Source organism: Leptodactylus fuscus, chromosome 3 (assembly GCF_031893055.1).
Source record: "Leptodactylus fuscus isolate aLepFus1 chromosome 3, aLepFus1.hap2, whole genome shotgun sequence".
Classification (NCBI taxonomy): domain Eukaryota; kingdom Metazoa; phylum Chordata; class Amphibia; order Anura; family Leptodactylidae; genus Leptodactylus; species Leptodactylus fuscus.
Genome location: NC_134267.1, coordinates 243,609,591 through 243,628,167, shown reverse-complemented (window position 1 = coordinate 243,628,167; position 18,577 = coordinate 243,609,591). Strand labels below are relative to the sequence as shown.

At 43.7% G+C, this 18,577-nt stretch overlaps 1 protein-coding gene across 2 annotated transcripts in view; it reads left to right on the top strand.

Moving 5' to 3' along the window:
• Nucleotides 1-17,611, top strand: part of LOC142198402 (uncharacterized) — a 169,274-nt gene extending 151,663 nt beyond the window's left edge. For both annotated transcript variants that reach the window (XM_075269431.1, XM_075269432.1), the window contains one exon: nucleotides 15,717-17,611. In XM_075269431.1, coding sequence (XP_075125532.1) covers nucleotides 15,717-17,035 — 1,319 coding nt within the window. In that variant the 3' untranslated portion in view covers nucleotides 17,036-17,611. The remainder of the gene's footprint in view (nucleotides 1-15,716) is intronic.
• The last annotated feature ends 966 nt before the right edge of the window (nucleotides 17,612-18,577 follow it).

Sequence of the window (18,577 nt, the reverse complement as noted above, 5' to 3'; positions counted from 1 at the left end):
GTGCTCTGTACATTACTATATTAATTCCATGGTGTTCTGTACATTATTATATTAATCCCATGGTGCTGTACATTATTATATTAATCCCATGGTGCTGTACATTATTATATTATTCCCATGGTGCTCTGTACATTATTATATTATTCCCATGGTGCTCTGTACATTATTATATTAATCCCATGGTGCTCTGTACATTATTATATTAATCCCATGGTGCTCTGTACATTATTATATTAATCCCATGGTGCTCTGTACATTATTATATTAATCCCATGGTGCTCTGTACATTATTATATTAATCCCATGGTGCTCTGTACATTATTATATTAATCCCATGGTGCTCTGTACATTATTATATTAATCCCATAGTGCTCTGTACATTACTATATTAATCCCATGGTGCTCTGTACATTATTATATTAATCCCATGGTGCTGTACATTATTATATTAATCCCATGGTGCTGTACATTATTATATTATTCCCATGGTGCTCTGTACATTATTATATTAATCCCATGGTGCTGTACATTATTATATTATTCCCATGGTGCTCTGTACATTATTATATTAATCCCATGGTGCTCTGTACATTATTATATTATTCCCATGGTGCTCTGTACATTATTATATTAATCCCATGGTGCTGTACATTATTATATTATTCCCATGGTGCTCTGTACATTATTATATTAATCCCATGGTGCTCTGTACATTATTATATTATTCCCATGGTGCTCTGTACATTATTATATTAATCCCATGGTGCTGTACATTATTATATTAATTCCATGGTGCTGTACATTATTATATTAATCCCATGGTGCTCTGTACATTATTATATTAATCCCATGGTGCTGTACATTATTATATTATTCCCATGGTACTCTGTACATTATTATATTAATCCCATGGTGCTCTGTACATTATTATATTAATCCCATGGTGCTCTGTACATTATTATATTAATCCCATGGTGCTCTGTACATTATTATATTAATCCCATGGTGCTCTGTACATTATTATATTAATCCCATGGTGCTGTACATTATTATATTATTCCCATGGTACTCTGTACATTATTATATTAATCCCATGGTGCTCTGTACATTATTATATTAATCCCATGGTGCTCTGTACATTATTATATTAATCCCATGGTGCTCTGTACATTATTATATTAATCCCATGGTGCTCTGTACATTATTATATTAATCCCATGGTGCTCTGTATATTATTATATTAATCCCATGGTGCTCTGTACATTATTATATTAATCCCATGGTGCTGTACATTATTATATTAATCCCATGGTGCTGTACATTTGGGGGTTACATACAATACACAGAATATACAGGTAGATATAATACTAACAGTGACTGGCACAGTGGGGTAGAGGGCCCTGCCCGCGAGGGCTTACAATCTATGAGGGAAGGGGGTAGAGACAGAAGGAGAGGGGGAGACTGTACAGATGGCGGTGCGGTGATAGTGTTATGGGGGGGGGGGGTAGGCCTTCCTGAATGGGGGAGTCTTCAGGGCCTTCTTGAAGCCTGTGATTGTGGGGGTCAGTCTTATGTGTCGTGGTAAGGAGTTCCAGAGTATGGGGGATGCACGGGAGAAGTCTTGGAGACAGTTGTGTGAGGAGCGGATGAGAGCAGAGCGGAGAAGGAGGTCATTGGAGGATCTGAGGTTACGTGTGGGCAGGTAGTGGGAGATGAGGTCAGAGATATATGGAGGGGACAGGTGAGGTCAGAGATATATGGAGGGGACAGGTGAGGATGAGGTCAGAGATATATGGAGGGGACAGGTGTGGATGAGGTCAGAGATATATGGAGGGGACAGGTGAGGATGAGGTCAGAGATATATGGAGGGGACAGGTGAGGATGAGGTCAGAGATATATGGAGGGGACAGGTGAGGATGAGGTCAGAGATATACGGAGGGGACAGGTGAGGATGAGGTCAGAGATATATGGAGGGGACAGGTGAGGTCAGAGATATATGGAAGGGACAGGTGAGGTCAGAGATATATGGAAGGGACAGGTGAGGTCAGAGATATATGGAAGGGACAGGTGAGGATGAGGTCAGAGATATATGGAGGGGACAGGTGAGGATGAGGTCAGAGATATATGGAGAGGACAGGGTGTGGATGGCTTTGTATGTTAGCGTTAGTAGCTTGAACTCAATTCACTGGGCTATTGGTAACCAGTGGAGGTACTGGCAGAGGGGAGCAGCTGATGAAATAAGATGACATCATTGCTCCAGGTGTGAACAGAGTCTTAGTTCCATGATCCTGCAGTCACATACAATGGGCCCCATCACTGGTGTCTGTGGGAATCCTCCTGTATCCATGTGAGGAGCTCCTGTATGTCACACATGATGTGGCCCAGGAGGATTTCGGGCCCCTCCTCTCTCCTGCACTACTAGATCCTCCAGCTCATCCAGTTTCCTCCTCTTCTCCTCCAGACGCTCCTTCTCCTGAATGACCCACCAAGGATGGACAAGGACAGGACTGAGATCACCAGAAGAATATTAGACTTCACCTTGGAGATCATCTATCTGCTGAGCGGAGAGGTATCTGTACTACATTTCTATCATCTATCTGCTGAGCGGAGAGGTATCTGTACTACATTTCTATCATCTATCTGCTGAGCGGAGAGGTATCTGTACTACATTTCTATCATCTATCTGCTGAGCGGAGAGGTATCTGTACTACATTTCTATCATCTATCTGCTGAGCGGAGAGGTATCTGTACTACATTTCTATCATCTATCTGCTGAGCGGAGAGGTATCTGTACTACATTTCTATCATCTATCTGCTGAGCGGAGAGGTATCTGTACTACATTTCTATCATCTATCTGCTGAGCGGAGAGGTATCTGTACTACATTTCTATCATCTATCTGCTGAGCGGAGAGGTATCTGTACTACATTTCTATCATCTATCTGCTGAGCGGAGAGGTATCTGTACTACATTTCTATCATGTATCTGCTGAGCGGAGAGGTATCTGTACTACATTTCTATCATGTATCTGCTGAGCGGAGAGGTATCTGTACTACATTTCTATCATCTATCTGCTGAGCGGAGAGGTATCTGTACTACATTTCTATCATCTATCTGCTGAGCGGAGAGGTATCTGTATTACATTTCTATCATGTATCTGCTGAGCGGAGAGGTATCTGTACTACATTTCTATCATCTATCTGCTGAGCGGAGAGGTATCTGTACTACATTTCTATCATCTCCCTGCTGAGCGGAGAGGTATCTGTACTACATTTCTATCATGTATCTGCTGAGCGGAGAGGTATCTGTACTACATTTCTATCATGTATCTGCTGAGCGGAGAGGTATCTGTACTACATTTCTATCATCAATCTGCTGAGCGGAGAGGTATCTGTACTACATTTCTATCATGTACCTGCTGAGCGGAGAGGTATCTGTACTACATTTCTATCATCTATCTGCTGAGCGGAGAGGTAACTGTACTACATTTCTATCATCTCCCTGCTGAGCGGAGAGGTATCTGTACTACATTTCTATCATGTATCTGCTGAGCGGAGAGGTATCTGTACTACATTTCTATCATCTATCTGCTGAGCGGAGAGGTATCTGTACTACATTTCTATCATGTATCTGCTGAGCGGAGAGGTATCTGTACTACATTTCTATCATCTATCTGCTGAGCGGAGAGGTATCTGTACTACATTTCTATCATCTATCTGCTGAGCGGAGAGGTATCTGTACTACATTTCTATCATCTATCTGCTGAGCGGAGAGGTATCTGTACTACATTTCTATCATCTATCTGCTGAGCGGAGAGGTATCTGTACTACATTTCTATCATCTATCTGCTGAGCGGAGAGGTATCTGTACTACATTTCTATCATCTATCTGCTGAGCGGAGAGGTATCTGTACTACATTTCTATCATCTATCTGCTGAGCGGAGAGGTATCTGTACTACATTTCTATCATCTATCTGCTGAGCGGAGAGGTATCTGTACTACATTTCTATCATCTATCTGCTGAGCGGAGAGGTATCTGTACTACATTTCTATCATCTATCTGCTGAGCGGAGAGGTATCTGTACTACATTTCTATCATCTATCTGCTGAGCGGAGAGGTATCTGTACTACATTTCTATCATCTATTGTCTCTCCATACACAGGAATACTCACTGGTGAAGAAGACATCGGGGGACTGTGTGGCCCTCAGCAGCCGGGGCCCCATCACAGAGCCAGGAGGAGGAGGGAGCAGGAGCCGGGGCCCCATCACAGCCCCTCCCCCGCTCTCCCTGATACATGAGCAGAAGATTCTAGAACTCACCAACAAGATGCTGGAGCTGCTGACTGGAGAGGTGACACTGCTGGGAATGCTGGGAAATTCTCCAGTAACAGCACTGGAGGGGGAGGGGTGATGACTGTATCATTGTGTTGTCAGGTTCCTATAAGGTGTCAGGATGTCGCTGTCTATTTCTCCATGGAGGAGTGGGAGTATTTAGAAGGACACGAGGATCGGTACAAGGAGGTGATGATGGAGGACCCCCGACCCCCCCGGACATCACATGGTAAGAGGAGATATATATATTATATACAGACCCCCAGCCCCCCCGGACATCACATGTTAAGAGGAGATATATATATTATATACAGACCCCCGGCCCCCCCGCCCATCACATGGTAAGAGGAGATATATATATATTATATACAGACCCCCGGCCCCCCCGAACATCACATGGTAAGAAGAGGTATATATATTATATACAGACCCCCGGCCCCCCCCGGACATCACATGGTAAGAGGAGATATATATATTATATACAGACCCCCGGACATCACATGGTAAGAAGAGATATATATATTATATACAGACCCCCGGCCCCCCCGCACATCACATGGTAAGAGGAGATATATATATTATATACAGACCCCCGGCCCCCCCGGACATCACATGGTAAGAGGAGATATATATATTATATACAGACCCCCGGCCCCCCCGGACATCACATGGTAAGAGGAGATATATATATTATATACAGACCCCCGGCCCCCCCGCACATCACATGGTAAGAGGAGATATATATATTATATACAGACCCCCGGCCCCCCCGAACATCACATGGTAAGAGGAGATATATATATTATATACAGACCCCCGGACATCACATGGTAAGAGGAGATATATATATTATATACAGACCCCCGGACATCACATGGTAAGAAGAGGTATATATATTATATACAGACCCCCGGCCCCCCCCGGACATCACATGGTAAGAGGAGATATATATATTATATACAGACCCCCGGACATCACATGGTAAGAAGAGATATATATATTATATACAGACCCCCGGCCCCCCCGGACATCACATGGTAAGAGGAGATATATATATTATATACAGACCCCCGGCCCCCCCGAACATCACATGGTAAGAGGAGATATATATATTATATACAGACCCCCGGCCCCCCCGAACATCACATGGTAAGAGGAGATATATATATTATATACAGACCCCCGGCCCCCCCAGACATCACATGGTAAGGAGAGACTATATACTGTACAGTGTTGGTCAAAAGTCTTGTCCCCCCTGCAGTCCTGTCAGATAATCCTCGGTGTCCCCCAGATAATGATTACAAGCACAAACTCTTGGGTAATATCTTCAGTTATTTTGCTTGCAAAGAAAAAACACAAAAGAGAATGAAAAAAAAGTCACATCATTGATCATTTTACACAAAACTCCAGAACTGGTGCGGACAGAAGTATTGGCGCCCTCAGCCTAATACTTGGTAGCACGACCTTTAGACACAATAACTGCGCACAACCGCTTCCGGTAACCAGCAATGAGTTTCTTACAAGGCTCTGCTGGAATCTCAGACCCTTCTTCTTTGGCTGCTGCTCGCGGTCCCCCCTGAGATGTGAAGGGGGCCTTCTCCAAACTGCCACCAAGAGATCTCTCCCCCTCCCCCACAGGTGTTCTATGGGATTCAGGGCTGGACTCATTGCTGCCACTTTACAAGTCTCCAGGGCTTTCTCTCACCACCATTTTCTAGTGCTGACCTGAAGTGTGTTTTGGGTCCTTGTCCTGCTGGAAGAGCCCTGACCTCTGAGGGAGACCCCGCTTTCTCACACTGGGCCCTACATGATGCTGCACAATGTGTTGGTCGTCTTCAGACTTCATAATGCCATGCACACGGTCAAGCAGTCCAGTGCCAGAGGAAGCAAAGCAACCCCAAACCATCAGGGACCTCCGCCATGTCTGACTGTAGGGGGCGTCTTCTTCTCTTTTTTCCTGTAATCTCTATGTTGAGGCCTTCTCCTACTTTTGTCTCCTCTGACCAGAGAACATTCTTCCAGAACGGTTTTGGCTTTCTCAGATAAGTTTTGGCAAACTCCAGCCTGGCTTCTGTCTGTGGGTAAGAAGTGGGGTCTTCCTGGGTCTCCTACCATACAGTCCCTTCTCATTCAGACGCTGACACTGGATAGTACGGGGTGACACTGTTGTACCCTCAGACTGCAGGGCAGCTTGGACTTGTTTGGATGTTAGTCGAGGTTCTTTATCCGCCATCCGCACAATCTTGCGGTGAAATCTCTGGTCCATGTTTCTTTTGCGTCCACATCTAGGGAGGTTAGCCACAGGGCCATGGGCTTTACACTTCTTACTGACACTGCGCACGGTAGACACAGGAACATTCCGGTCTTTGGAGATGGACTTGTAGCCTTGAGATTGCTCAGGCTTCCTCACAATTTTGCTTCTCAAGTCCTCAGACGGTTCTTTGGTCTTCTTTCTTTTCTCCATGCTCAATGTGGTCACACAAGGACACAGGACAGAGGTGGAGTCAACGTTAATCCATTTCAACTGGCTGCAAGTGTGATTTAGTTATTGCCACCACCTGTTAGGTCCAAGAGAGAAAAAAAGTTTGGAGCTCACCGTGTGTGTTCTAATATTCCAACCGGGGTGCACGATCAGCCTTCCGGGCAAAAAGGCAAATTGAATGGAATATAAACAAGGATGAAGATCAGCATCACTCGGAGGAAGACGTAGAAAAATTCTTTATTCCATTTCCAGCGTAAAAAACATATAACAATGAAGAAAAAGTGATGACAAAAAACACATTAAAAAACGCCGACGCGTTTCGGAACACACAGTTCCTTAGTCATGACTAAGGAACTGTGTGTTCCGAAACGCGTCGGCGTTTTTTAATGTGTTTTTTGTCATCACTTTTTCTTCATTGTTATATGTTTTTTACGCTGGAAATGGAATAAAGAATTTTTCTACGTCTTCCTCCGAGTGATGCTGATCTTCATCCTTGTTTATATACCACCTGTTAGGTGCCTCAGGTAAGTAACAGGTGCTGTTAATTACACAAATTACAGAAGCATCACATGATTTTTCAAACAGTGCCAATACTTTTGTCCACCCCCTTTTTATGTTTGCTGTGGAATTATATCCAATTTGGCTTTTTGACAATTCTTTTTGTAGTTTTCCATTGAAGACAAATTAAATGAAGAAAATACCAAAGAATTTGTGATTGTAATCATTATCTGGAAGAACACGAGTATTATCTGACAGAACTGCAGGTGGGGCGATTCTTTTGGCCAACACTGTATATATCCGGGTACACGATGACTCTGGCCGACATAACCAATCCTGTGATGTGCAGTTTCCGGTGTCACTTGTTGTGATGCTGGTAGTTACTCGGCAGATGTCGGGATGTGACAGGAGGTCGGAGCAGTTATATTTTGGGGTCTCCTCTAGATCTATCAGTGACCTCCTTCTCCCTCCAGATTCTGATCTGTGCACAGTAACTTACCTAAAAGTTTCCCTCTGAGGACACAGATCAGTTGCTGAAGGATATTCGTGTCTCTATGAACATGGCGGAGACTAAGGACCCTCAGTCCATTACAGATGCCGCGTCTTGGTGCTCCTTTTTCGTCTTCTTGATAACATCGGGGCCTTGTGTCTGATATAGATTATTGTCTTATATCTCATCCTATGGAGTCAAGTCTATAAGAAGAAAGGATCCTTGTGATGACTATGGGACTGTCTCATGGGTTACAGCTCCGGAGCGTCGTGTGTCCTTACACAGTTCCCGTCCTTGTGATGACACGGGGTTATTAAGGAATCCCATGGAGATATAAAGCAGGTGGTTCCTTGAGAATCCTTGGGAGGTGGCAGCGGCGTTGTATAGACCTAGCCTAGTAGCCAGCAGTGACTTGGAATCTCAGTTAGGAAGCAGTGTCCCTATAAAGGACGTTCCCTCTTCTGTCCCCACCTCAGGAAGGCCGCACCGTTTGTTGCCGATCCTACGTAGACGTTGTTAGACTTTCGGCTCCAGCTTCAGGATCTTCTGACTCTTCTCATAGAGTGATTTCCCAGAAATCTTGGTTGGGTGACCTGGCATCCAAAAACAGACAGTGCTCTCTTCCCTACCTCATAGCCTCATCCTACCGTATAGGAAAAAATTTTGTATAGATTTGTGAAGTGGGCGTTTTTGGAAACGGGGAGACCTAACGTGTACGGGTTTCACAGTATTTAAGTACTTTTATATCTGTTCTAGAGAAAGGGGGGTGATTTGAATTTTTTTTTTTTACTATTCTTTTTAAATTTTTTGCATTTTTTTAGACCTCCTTAAGGATCTTGAACCCCAGGGGGTCTGATCACAAATGCAATGCAGTATAATGCTAATGAATTGCAAAAATCTGGCATTTCTATTGCAGGCTACAGAGAGTAACCTGCAATAGAAAATATAGAATGACAGGCTGGAGACTTCACAAGGTCCCGGCTGTCAAAGAAACGGGACGCAGGACCTGGAGCTTGCACAGGGTGCCTGTGATCGCTGGTTAAATGGTGCCTCAGTCAGCTTTGACCGAGGCACCAGAGGGGTTAATGCCCATGATCAGTGCAGGCATTAGTGCATGGTGTTACTGGGGGCAGCTAGGTGAAGCACATGTGGGGGGTGGCAGAGGAGCTGTCCCCCAAGCACTACAAGTCACAGCACAAATAACCAAAACAACTGTGCTGTAACTTGTGCTTGGGGGAGCGCTCCTCTGCCACCCACCACATGTGCTTCACCTAGTACCATTACCACATGTGGGGGAGGAGCAGCCACCGTGTGCTGCCCCTAATAGCTGCTACCCCTTCCCCCACCCTTGGACCCAGCACTAGAGATTCTGCCATTGTAATCCCCTTAAAGTAAATGTCTGCGCCCTCCCTTACCTTGTCCCAGCAGGAATCACTCCGCCATTTGTGACATTTTCATGGTATGGTGCCGCCCCTCCCCCACCTCTCACTGCTCGCCTGTCCTGGCTCCTGAATGAGGTGATGGAGGGGCAGCAGCCCGGGTTCAGGGACTCAATTATTGATTTTAAGGTCAATGTTGTGCACTTGAGAAAGAGCTGTTTATGGCTCGAAACGCGTTGTGCAATAAAGTCTTTGTTCTACACCATTTCGAGTGAGCGCTGATGATATACATTTTTTGGCCCGGTTATTCCAGTGCATTGGTCTGTACTATCCTTGCCTCCACGTCCCTAGGACGTTTCATCTAGCAGCTGCTCCAGCGGTGTCATTGATTTGTCTTAACGGTGGTTGTGTCTCACACAACCTCATCAGGTGAGAGACTATACCTTCCTCACCTTGTTTCTGCCAAATAAGTTGTAAATACTACACTAGGGTCGGCTCGGTTTTCTCTTCTTGTTACACCAGGGGGCGACACTGCTCAGTGCAGGATAATGGGCTTATTACAGTATATTAGGAAGTTGCTGACATTTTTGTTTAGCACATTGTGAAAACTGAAGATAAAGAGGCCACAGTTATTGTAACGATGCTAGTTATCAGATTTGGAGTCCAATTGGTGGGGCAAATGGTACAGTACTTAAATAGTAGTAATGAAGGATAAGTACCTCAGAAGTAGAAGAAACCGTGGTCAGACGTTAGCAGGGTTCGGTACACGGTAGGAGCAGATCAATCGTAGTCAGGCGTTAGCAAGGTTCGGTACACAGGAGGAGCAGATCAATCGTAGTCAGGCGTTAGCAAGGTTCGGTACATGGTAGGAGCAGATCAATCGTAGTCAGGCGTTAGCAAAGTTCGGTACACAAGAGCAGCAAGGCAGTGGTGAGGTTCAGGGCAACAGGAAGCAGACAGCCAGAATAATCAGGCACAGGATGGAGTGAGCTGTGAGTTCATATAGGACGGGCTAAACTGTGATTGGCCACAGAACAGGTGATCTTAATAAACCAATTACTCCAACAGAAGAGACCAGACAAGGTAAAGCACAGAACAAAACAGGTTTCCAAATAGTGCAATGGTTAAGGCCGCAGAACATAGTCAGGAAGTCATGGGTTCAAGACCCAGTGAGTTCAGTTCGTGACATTACTCCTCCTTCTCCAGGAGCGTCCTCTGGACGATACTTGGCTTGGCTTTTCTGGATAGTGCTGATGAAATTCTCTTACCAGTTGTGGAGCATGGATGTTGTTTACGGGTTCCCATGAATTGTCTTCAGGACCATACCCTTGCCACTTTATCAAGTACTGTAACTGATTTCGATGAATATGAGAATCCAAAATAGCCTCTACTAGATATTCCTCTTCTCCCTCAACAATAACTGGGTCAGGTGGAGGCAAGTTACGTCCCGGGAATGGATTTTCCACAAAAGGCTTGAGAAGAGAGGAATGAAAAACAGGGTGAATCCGCATAGATTCTGGGAGTTTTAAACGAAATGCTACAGGATTAATTTGAGCCACAATCTCAAAAGGTCCAATAAATTTCTGACCAAGCTTGGCTGAAGGTACCTTGAGCTTCAAATTTCTTGTAGAGAGCCATACCTTATCTCCTATACCAAAGGAAGGAAAAGACTTGCGATGTCTATCAGCAGTCTTCTTATAGCGATCTTGGGCTTCATGCAGAGCGTTTGTCAATTTTTCTTGAACTTGCTTCAAAGTAGACAGTCTGTCGGAGACAGCAGGAACTGAAGAAGAAATTGGAAGGTTGGGAATGAATGTAGGATGGAAACCCATATTGGCAAAAAATGGACTCTGAGATGTAGAAGAATGCTGGGAGTTGTTATAAGCAAATTCCGCTGTAGGAAGGAAATTAACCCAGTCATCCTGGAGATAACTTGTGTAACACCGCAAATACTGTTCAAGGGTTTGGTTAGTGCGCTCAGTTTGCCCATTAGATTGTGGATGAAAGGCAGAAGATAAGTTTACTTCAATCCCTAGAGTGGCACAAAAACTCTTCCAGAACTTTGAGGTAAATTGTACCCCACGGTCAGAAACTACATTGTCGGGTATGCCATGTAGGCGGAAAACTTCTCGGATGACTAATTCTGCAGTCTCTTCAGCAGAGGGTACCCCCTTTGTTGGTATAAAATGGGCCATTTTGGTCAGACGGTCTACCACTACCAGAATTGTACGCATATCTCTTGAAGATGGTAGTTCAACAATAAAATCCATGGAAACAGAACCCCAAGGACGAGATGGAATAGGAAGGGGTTGAAGTAATCCCACTGGTGAGGATCGAGGGGTCTTATTCCTAGCACAGGTTTGACAGGAAGAAACATACTTCTTTACATCCACTTGATATTTGGGCCACCAAAATGAACGAGACAAAAGTTCTTTGGTCTTTTCGACTCCCATGTGACCTGCGGGTTTAGAGTCGTGAACAAGGCGCAGAATTTCCAATCGAGTAGTCTCAGGAACATATACACACTGATCAAGAGTCCAAACCCCATCTCTAAACACCAAATCAATATCTGTGGGGGGATGATTAAGGAAGGGATCTCCATTATAACCTTCTTTGATCTTCTGAAGTATATCCTTGGAAATTATTGCCCCTACACAATTCTTAGCAGGTAAGATGGTGGTTTCGGATGTGTCATCTTGTGTTATGTCAGAACACATCCGGGATAAGGCGTCTGCTTTTCCATTGCGGGATCCCGGTCTGTAGGAAATAATGAAATTAAATCTTGGAAAAAAATAAAGACCATCTAGCCTGTCTACCAGAAAGTCTCTTGGCTGATCTAATAAATTCTAGATTTCGGTGATCTGTAAGAACCTGAACCACATGAGATGCTCCTTCAAGAAGATGCCTCCATTCTGTGAATGCTTTCTTAATTGCAAGTAATTCTTTATTCCCAATGTCATAGTTTCTTTCTGGAGGAGACATCAGGCAAGAAAAAAAAGCACAAGGATGAAGCAACTGTTTGTCTCCAACTCTTTGGGACAACACTGCTCCTACTGCTGAATCTGAGGCATCCACTTCAACTATAAATGGAAGGTCTGGATTAGGATGAACTAAGATAGGAGCAGAAGTAAAAAGTGTCTTTAATTGGTTAAATGCTTTGTTGGCACTTGAAGACCATTTAAAAGGAATCCCTTTCTGGGTTAATTTTGTTATCGGACTAATAACTTTTGAGAAATTCCTAATAAATTTGCGGTAGAAGTTTGCAAAGCCGACAAATCTTTGGATCTCCTTGACATTCTTGGGAGAAGGCCAGTCTAAAATAGCTTGGATCTTACTAGGGTCCATGCGCAATCCTTCCGTAGAAATGATGTACCCCAAAAACTGAATTTCTGTCTTTTCAAATTCACATTTTTCCAGTTTAATATATAGTTGGTTCTCTCTTAGACGGCTCAAAACCATGGTAACCTGCTTACGATGTTCTTCAAGGTTCTCAGAGTATATTAATATGTCATCCAAATACGCCACCACAAATTGATCCAGCAGATCTCGGAAGACATCATTAATAAAATGTTGAAAAGTTGCTGGGGCATTGCAAAGTCCAAAAGGCATAACAAGGGATTCAAAATGGCCGTAGCGTGTTCGGAATGCTGTCTTCCACTCGTCCCCAGGTCGTATACGGACAAGATTGTATGCCCCTCGTAGATCCAACTTAGTAAAGATCTTTGCTGACCGTAATCTCTCGAGTAACTCTGGAATAAGCGGAAGAGGATAACGATTTTTAACGGTTATTTGATTTAGTTCTCTGTAGTCAATACAAGGACGTAATGTGCCATCTTTCTTTGGTACAAAGAATATAGGTGCACCTGCCGGAGAAGTGGAATGCCGTATAAATCCTTTGGCCAGATTTTCTTTGATGTACTCATCCAGGACCTTCAGCTCCATCTCTGAAAGTGGATAGATGCGTCCATAAGGTATGGATGCACCGGGTAAAAGTTCAATAGGACAATCATAGGTGCGGTGAGGGGGTAGCTGGTCGGCATTCCTTTTGTCACAAACATCTTTAAATTCCTTATAAGGTTCAGGTAATTCGACAGCGATAGTGCTGGATCTTTCAGTAGCTCCTACCTGGGAAAGAATAGGCTGCTTCAGTTGACAATTTTGTTGACAATATTCAGAAGTGAAAGTTACATTTCCTGACTTCCAGTCTACTGAAGGATTGTGGATGCTAAGCCATGGTATGCCCAAAATTACTGGAAATTTTGGTGAAGAGATTAACTGAAAACAAATCCTCTCCTGATGACCGGGATCAATCAATACTTCCAGTTCAGTAGTTTCATGAGTAACCGGACCAGAATTTAAAGGTGACCCATCAACAGTTACTAATTCAACTGGTGAAGATCTTGCACTGTGCTCAATATGATTATCAAATGCAAACTTAATGTCCATAAAATTTCCAGCTGCACCGGAATCCAACATTGCTGTAGTGGACAACTTGTAGGAACCATATGAAAGCTGAACTGGTAAGGTGAAATGAGGTCGGTTAGAGGTCATATTGTCAGGACAAGATGTGGTGGAAAACAGAGGCTGTGTCACCAGACTAAGAGAAGCACAGTGGGGACAAGATTCCAAATTTGGTCGAATCTCAGTTGCCGCAACTGCCCGTTGAGGTTTCTTAGGGCAGTCAAGAACATAATGTCCAGGTTGTCCACAATAAAGGCATAATTTTTCAGCAAGGCGGCGACGTTTTTCAGCAGTTGAAATTGGTCCCCGGATGGCATCTACTTGCATAGGTTCTGGGGCCGAACCTGTTTGAGAAGGTGTCTGCATCTTTGGGAGAAACCGTCCCTCAGGTAAATGAGAGAAGGTGCCTGCATCATAATAGCCTCGTCTTTCTCGCTTCCTTTCCAGGAGTCTTTGGTCAATACGGACGCATAACCGTATATACTCCTCAAAGTCAGCTGGAAGATCTACTTTAACAAGTTCATCTTTAACAGATTCAGAAAGTCCTCCATAGAACCGCCATTTTAGTGCGGAGGTGTTCCAGGAAACATCAGAAGCCCAGCGCCGAAACTCTGCAGCATATTCCGCAACAGAGCGTCTTCCCTGGCGAAGATCCCGCAGAGCCCCCTCAGCAGTGGCACAACGATTGGGGTCATCAAATACTAAGTCCATTGATGCAAGAAAGTCCTTCAGATTGTCCAAAATCTCATCATCCTGTTCTAAATAAGGTGATGCCCATGCTTGTGCATCGTCTATTAGCAGGGCAATGATGAACACAACTTTGGACCTATCAGTAGGGAACTGTGAGGAATGCGTAGAAAAAATCATCCGGCAATGATTAAGGAATCCTCGGTACAAGTGTCTCTTTCCACCAAATTTTTCTGGTAGTGGAATCCGGTAAACTTGCGAAGTGGCACTGACAGCAGCAGAATTTGCACGCAATTCATTTACTTGTTGTTGTAATTCAGTGACTTGACTTTTCATTTCATTTAATTGTCCTTGAAGGCCATACACAAGGTTATGCAATTCCGAGATCTGGAAGGCATGCTGTGACAAAGCAGACTCCGCCCCTCCGGCCTCCATGTTGGGCCTGATTATTATGTAACGATGCTAGTTATCAGATTTGGAGTCCAATTGGTGGGGCAAATGGTACAGTACTTAAATAGTAGTAATGAAGGATAAGTACCTCAGAAGTAGAAGAAACCGTGGTCAGACGTTAGCAGGGTTCGGTACACGGTAGGAGCAGATCAATCGTAGTCAGGCGTTAGCAAGGTTCGGTACACAGGAGGAGCAGATCAATCGTAGTCAGGCGTTAGCAAGGTTCGGTACACAGTAGGAGCAGATCAATCGTAGTCAGGCGTTAGCAAGGTTCGGTACACAGGAGGAGCAGATCAATCGTAGTCAGGCGTTAGCAAGGTTCGGTACACGGTAGGAGCAGATCAATCGTAGTCAGGCGTTAGCAGGGTTCGGTACACGGTAGGAGCAGATCAATCGTAGTCAGGCGTTAGCAAAGTTCGGTACACAAGAGCAGCAAGGCAGTGGTGAGGTTCAGGGCAACAGGAAGCAGACAGCCAGAATAATCAGGCACAGGATGGAGTGAGCTGTGAGTTCATATAGGAATGGTCTAAACTGTGATTGGCCACAGAACAGGTGATCTTAATAAACCAATTACTCCAACAGAAGAGACCAGACCAGGTAAAGCACAGAACAAAACAGGTTTCCAAATAGTGCAATGGTTAAGGCCGCAGAACATAGTCAGGAAGTCATGGGTTCAAGACCCAGTGAGTTCAGTTCGTGACAGTTATATACAGTCAGTATAAGAAAGCAAAACGTATGTAAAGTGTATTCTAGCTATATGGATATGAGTAGTAAGAAACTGGAAGGGCCGGTCATCATAAATGTAGTGTCTCTGTATCTCCGGGCTGTCACTAATATATTGTAAACGGCATCAATAACTGCAAATGTGTTTACTTGCCTAATATCTCTACTTTGTATTTTGGAAAAATAAAAACTGAATTTATTTCTAATCCTACAGAAAATCCCAGTGCGATCTCTGAGGGAAACGTCATGTTATCAGTAAGTGATAAAGGAGAAGATGAAGATATGATGGAGCGCTCCTCAGGAGAAAACCTCATTACCCCTAATGTACATCCAGGACGTCACAGTACAGATCCTTCATATAATCCCCCGAATCATGAGGAACCTTCTGACCAACCACAGATTGTGACCACAAGTACCAGGAAGAAGGGGAGGAAAAGGTTTCAATGTGAGGAATGTGGAAAAGAATTCACACAAAAACCAAATCTCAATATACACAAAAGAAGTCACACAGGAGAGAAGCCATATTCATGTGCGGAATGTGGGAAATGTTTTAAGAGGAAAGAACATCTTACTGTACACCAGAGAATTCACACAGGGAAGCCATATTCATGTTCAGAATGTGGGAAAAGTTATACTCAGAAAGCAAGTCTTGTTGCACATGAGAAACATCACACAGGAGTGAAGCCATATGCATGTCCACTATGTGGGAAATGTTTTAAAGATAAAGGAAATGTTGTGAAACATATGAGAAGTCACGCAGAAGAGAAGCCATATTCATGTTCAGAATGTGGGAAATGTTTTAAAAATAAAGGAACTGTTATCAAACATATGAAAATTCACACAGGAGAGAAGCCATATTCATGTTCAGAATGTGGGAAATGTTTTACTGAGAAAGCAAGTCTTGTTGCACATGAGAGACTTCACACAGGGGAGAAGCCATATTCATGTTCAGAATGTGGGAAATGTTTTAAAGATAAAAGAACTGTTGGTAAACATATGAAAATTCATGTGGGAGAGAAGCCATATTCATGTTCAGAATGTGGGAAATGTTTTACTGAGAAAGCAAGTTTTGTTGCACATATGAGAATTCACACAGGAGAGAAGCCATATTCATGTTCAGAATGTGGGAAATGTTTTATAGATAAATCAACTGTTGTTAAACACGCAAGAATTCACACAGGAGAGAAACCATATTCATGTTCAGAATGTGGCAAATGTTTTACGCATAATTCAAGTCTTGTTTCACATGAGAGAATTCACACTGGAGAGAAGCCATATTCATGTTCAGAATGTGGGAAATGTTTTACAAAGCGAGCAGCCCTTGTTACACATGAGAACATTCATACAGGAGAGAAGCCATATTCATGTTCAGAATGTGGAAAGGGTTTTTTAGACAAATCAGGTCTTGTTAAACATCAGAGAATTCATACAGGAGAGAAGCCATATTCATGTTCAGAATGTGGGAAAAGTTTTACGCAAAAATCAAGTCTTGTTACACATGAGAGAAGTCACACAAGAGAGAAACCGTTTTGATGTTCTCCTCTGTAAGGTGAATGTGGGAGATGAGTAGAGAATAAGTTGTCTCTGAGTAAGGTGTGTCAGGGTAGACCCAGGGCTCTAATACCCGGACCCCAGATACTGTTATATATGTGTATGGCTTTCAGTATTATATATCCCCATCTCTCAGGGCTTATCATAGACTTCCGTTCCCTATGTGTAGGTGGAGATGACTGAGTCCAGTTGGTATTGATAAGCGTCCTGGTCTGGAATCCTATGTAGGAGATCCCTAGGACATTCGGGGTTTGCTCCATCTCATCCTCTACTAATCATACATGTCCTTCAGTCTGCTAACACTATAAATCTTCAGCACCAGATCTAGAACCTCTTTTTGGTATTGACCCAAAACTGCATTCCCAGAACATATGCATCGGGTGTACATTGCTCACCCCCAGGACACCTGGAGTCCTGTCAATCTCAATTTGGCATCTACCTCACGCCTTCAGGTCCTGCTGTCATTGTCTTCACTGAGCGGTGATTGACTTGGTTAAACCTTCTTCTCTTCGCACCATCGCCGGTTTCTGGAGGCTTCTGTATAAGATTTGTCTGGCAGCTCGGCAAGCTGGTGGATTCTAGTCCGCAGTGCTTGTATTTGTTGTATTCATGATCTGTTTTGCTTTATATTATTATATTTGTAAAAATCAATAAAACATTTGAATTGCAAAAAAAAAATTTCTGCCTCATTGTGGGGGTCGGCAAAATAAAAACAATAAAAATAAAGAAAAGAAGAACTAATATTTTGATTGGCAGAATATCCACGGAGGAGAACCAATGAAATTCTGGACAGCTCGGCGAAGCTGGATTGTATCTCCTTCATTGTTTATAACGAAGGATTATGAACATAATCTTGTTTCCCTTAGTCCTAACAGCGGCACAATATGGGGGGTATTTTCTGCCCCTGTGTGCTGGAAGGACAGGCGGATTTTTAATTAGCCAATCACATACATGGCTTGCCCTATAAGAGGGCCCAAGAGCCTCCCCCCTGCATGTACACACAAAAGTAATACACAAGGTAATATAACAATATCAAAACTTCCTTGGGCGGGAAATCTTGTGCCACTGTTAGGACTAAGGGAAACAAGATTATCTTCATAATCTAGACTCTGCCCAGGAGGTGGAAACTGATCGTGGTGAATGTGCCCTCAAGAGGGCCGGAGGACATAAACCTTGGCCCAAATAAGAGACTTTGATCGTCTCTCTGACCCAGCGAGAAATTGAGGGCTTCGAAGCCCTAAGTCCCTTTTGTTTCCCCACATAGTTGATAAGGAGGTTTACGGACTTCCTAAAGGGGCGTGTACGCTGAAGGTAAATCTTCAGGCATCTTACAAGGTCCAGGGTGTGAAACTTCTTCTCATCAGCCGAAGAAGGAGAAGGAAAAAATACAGGCAGAGAGATTAATTGGTTAATGTTTGTAGTGGAAGGAATTTTGGGCCTAAAGCCTGGAAGAAACCTGAGCTGGACCTGGTCAGGAAAAAAGGAGGTAAATGGCTCCTCTGATGAAAAGGCCTGCAGCTCCCC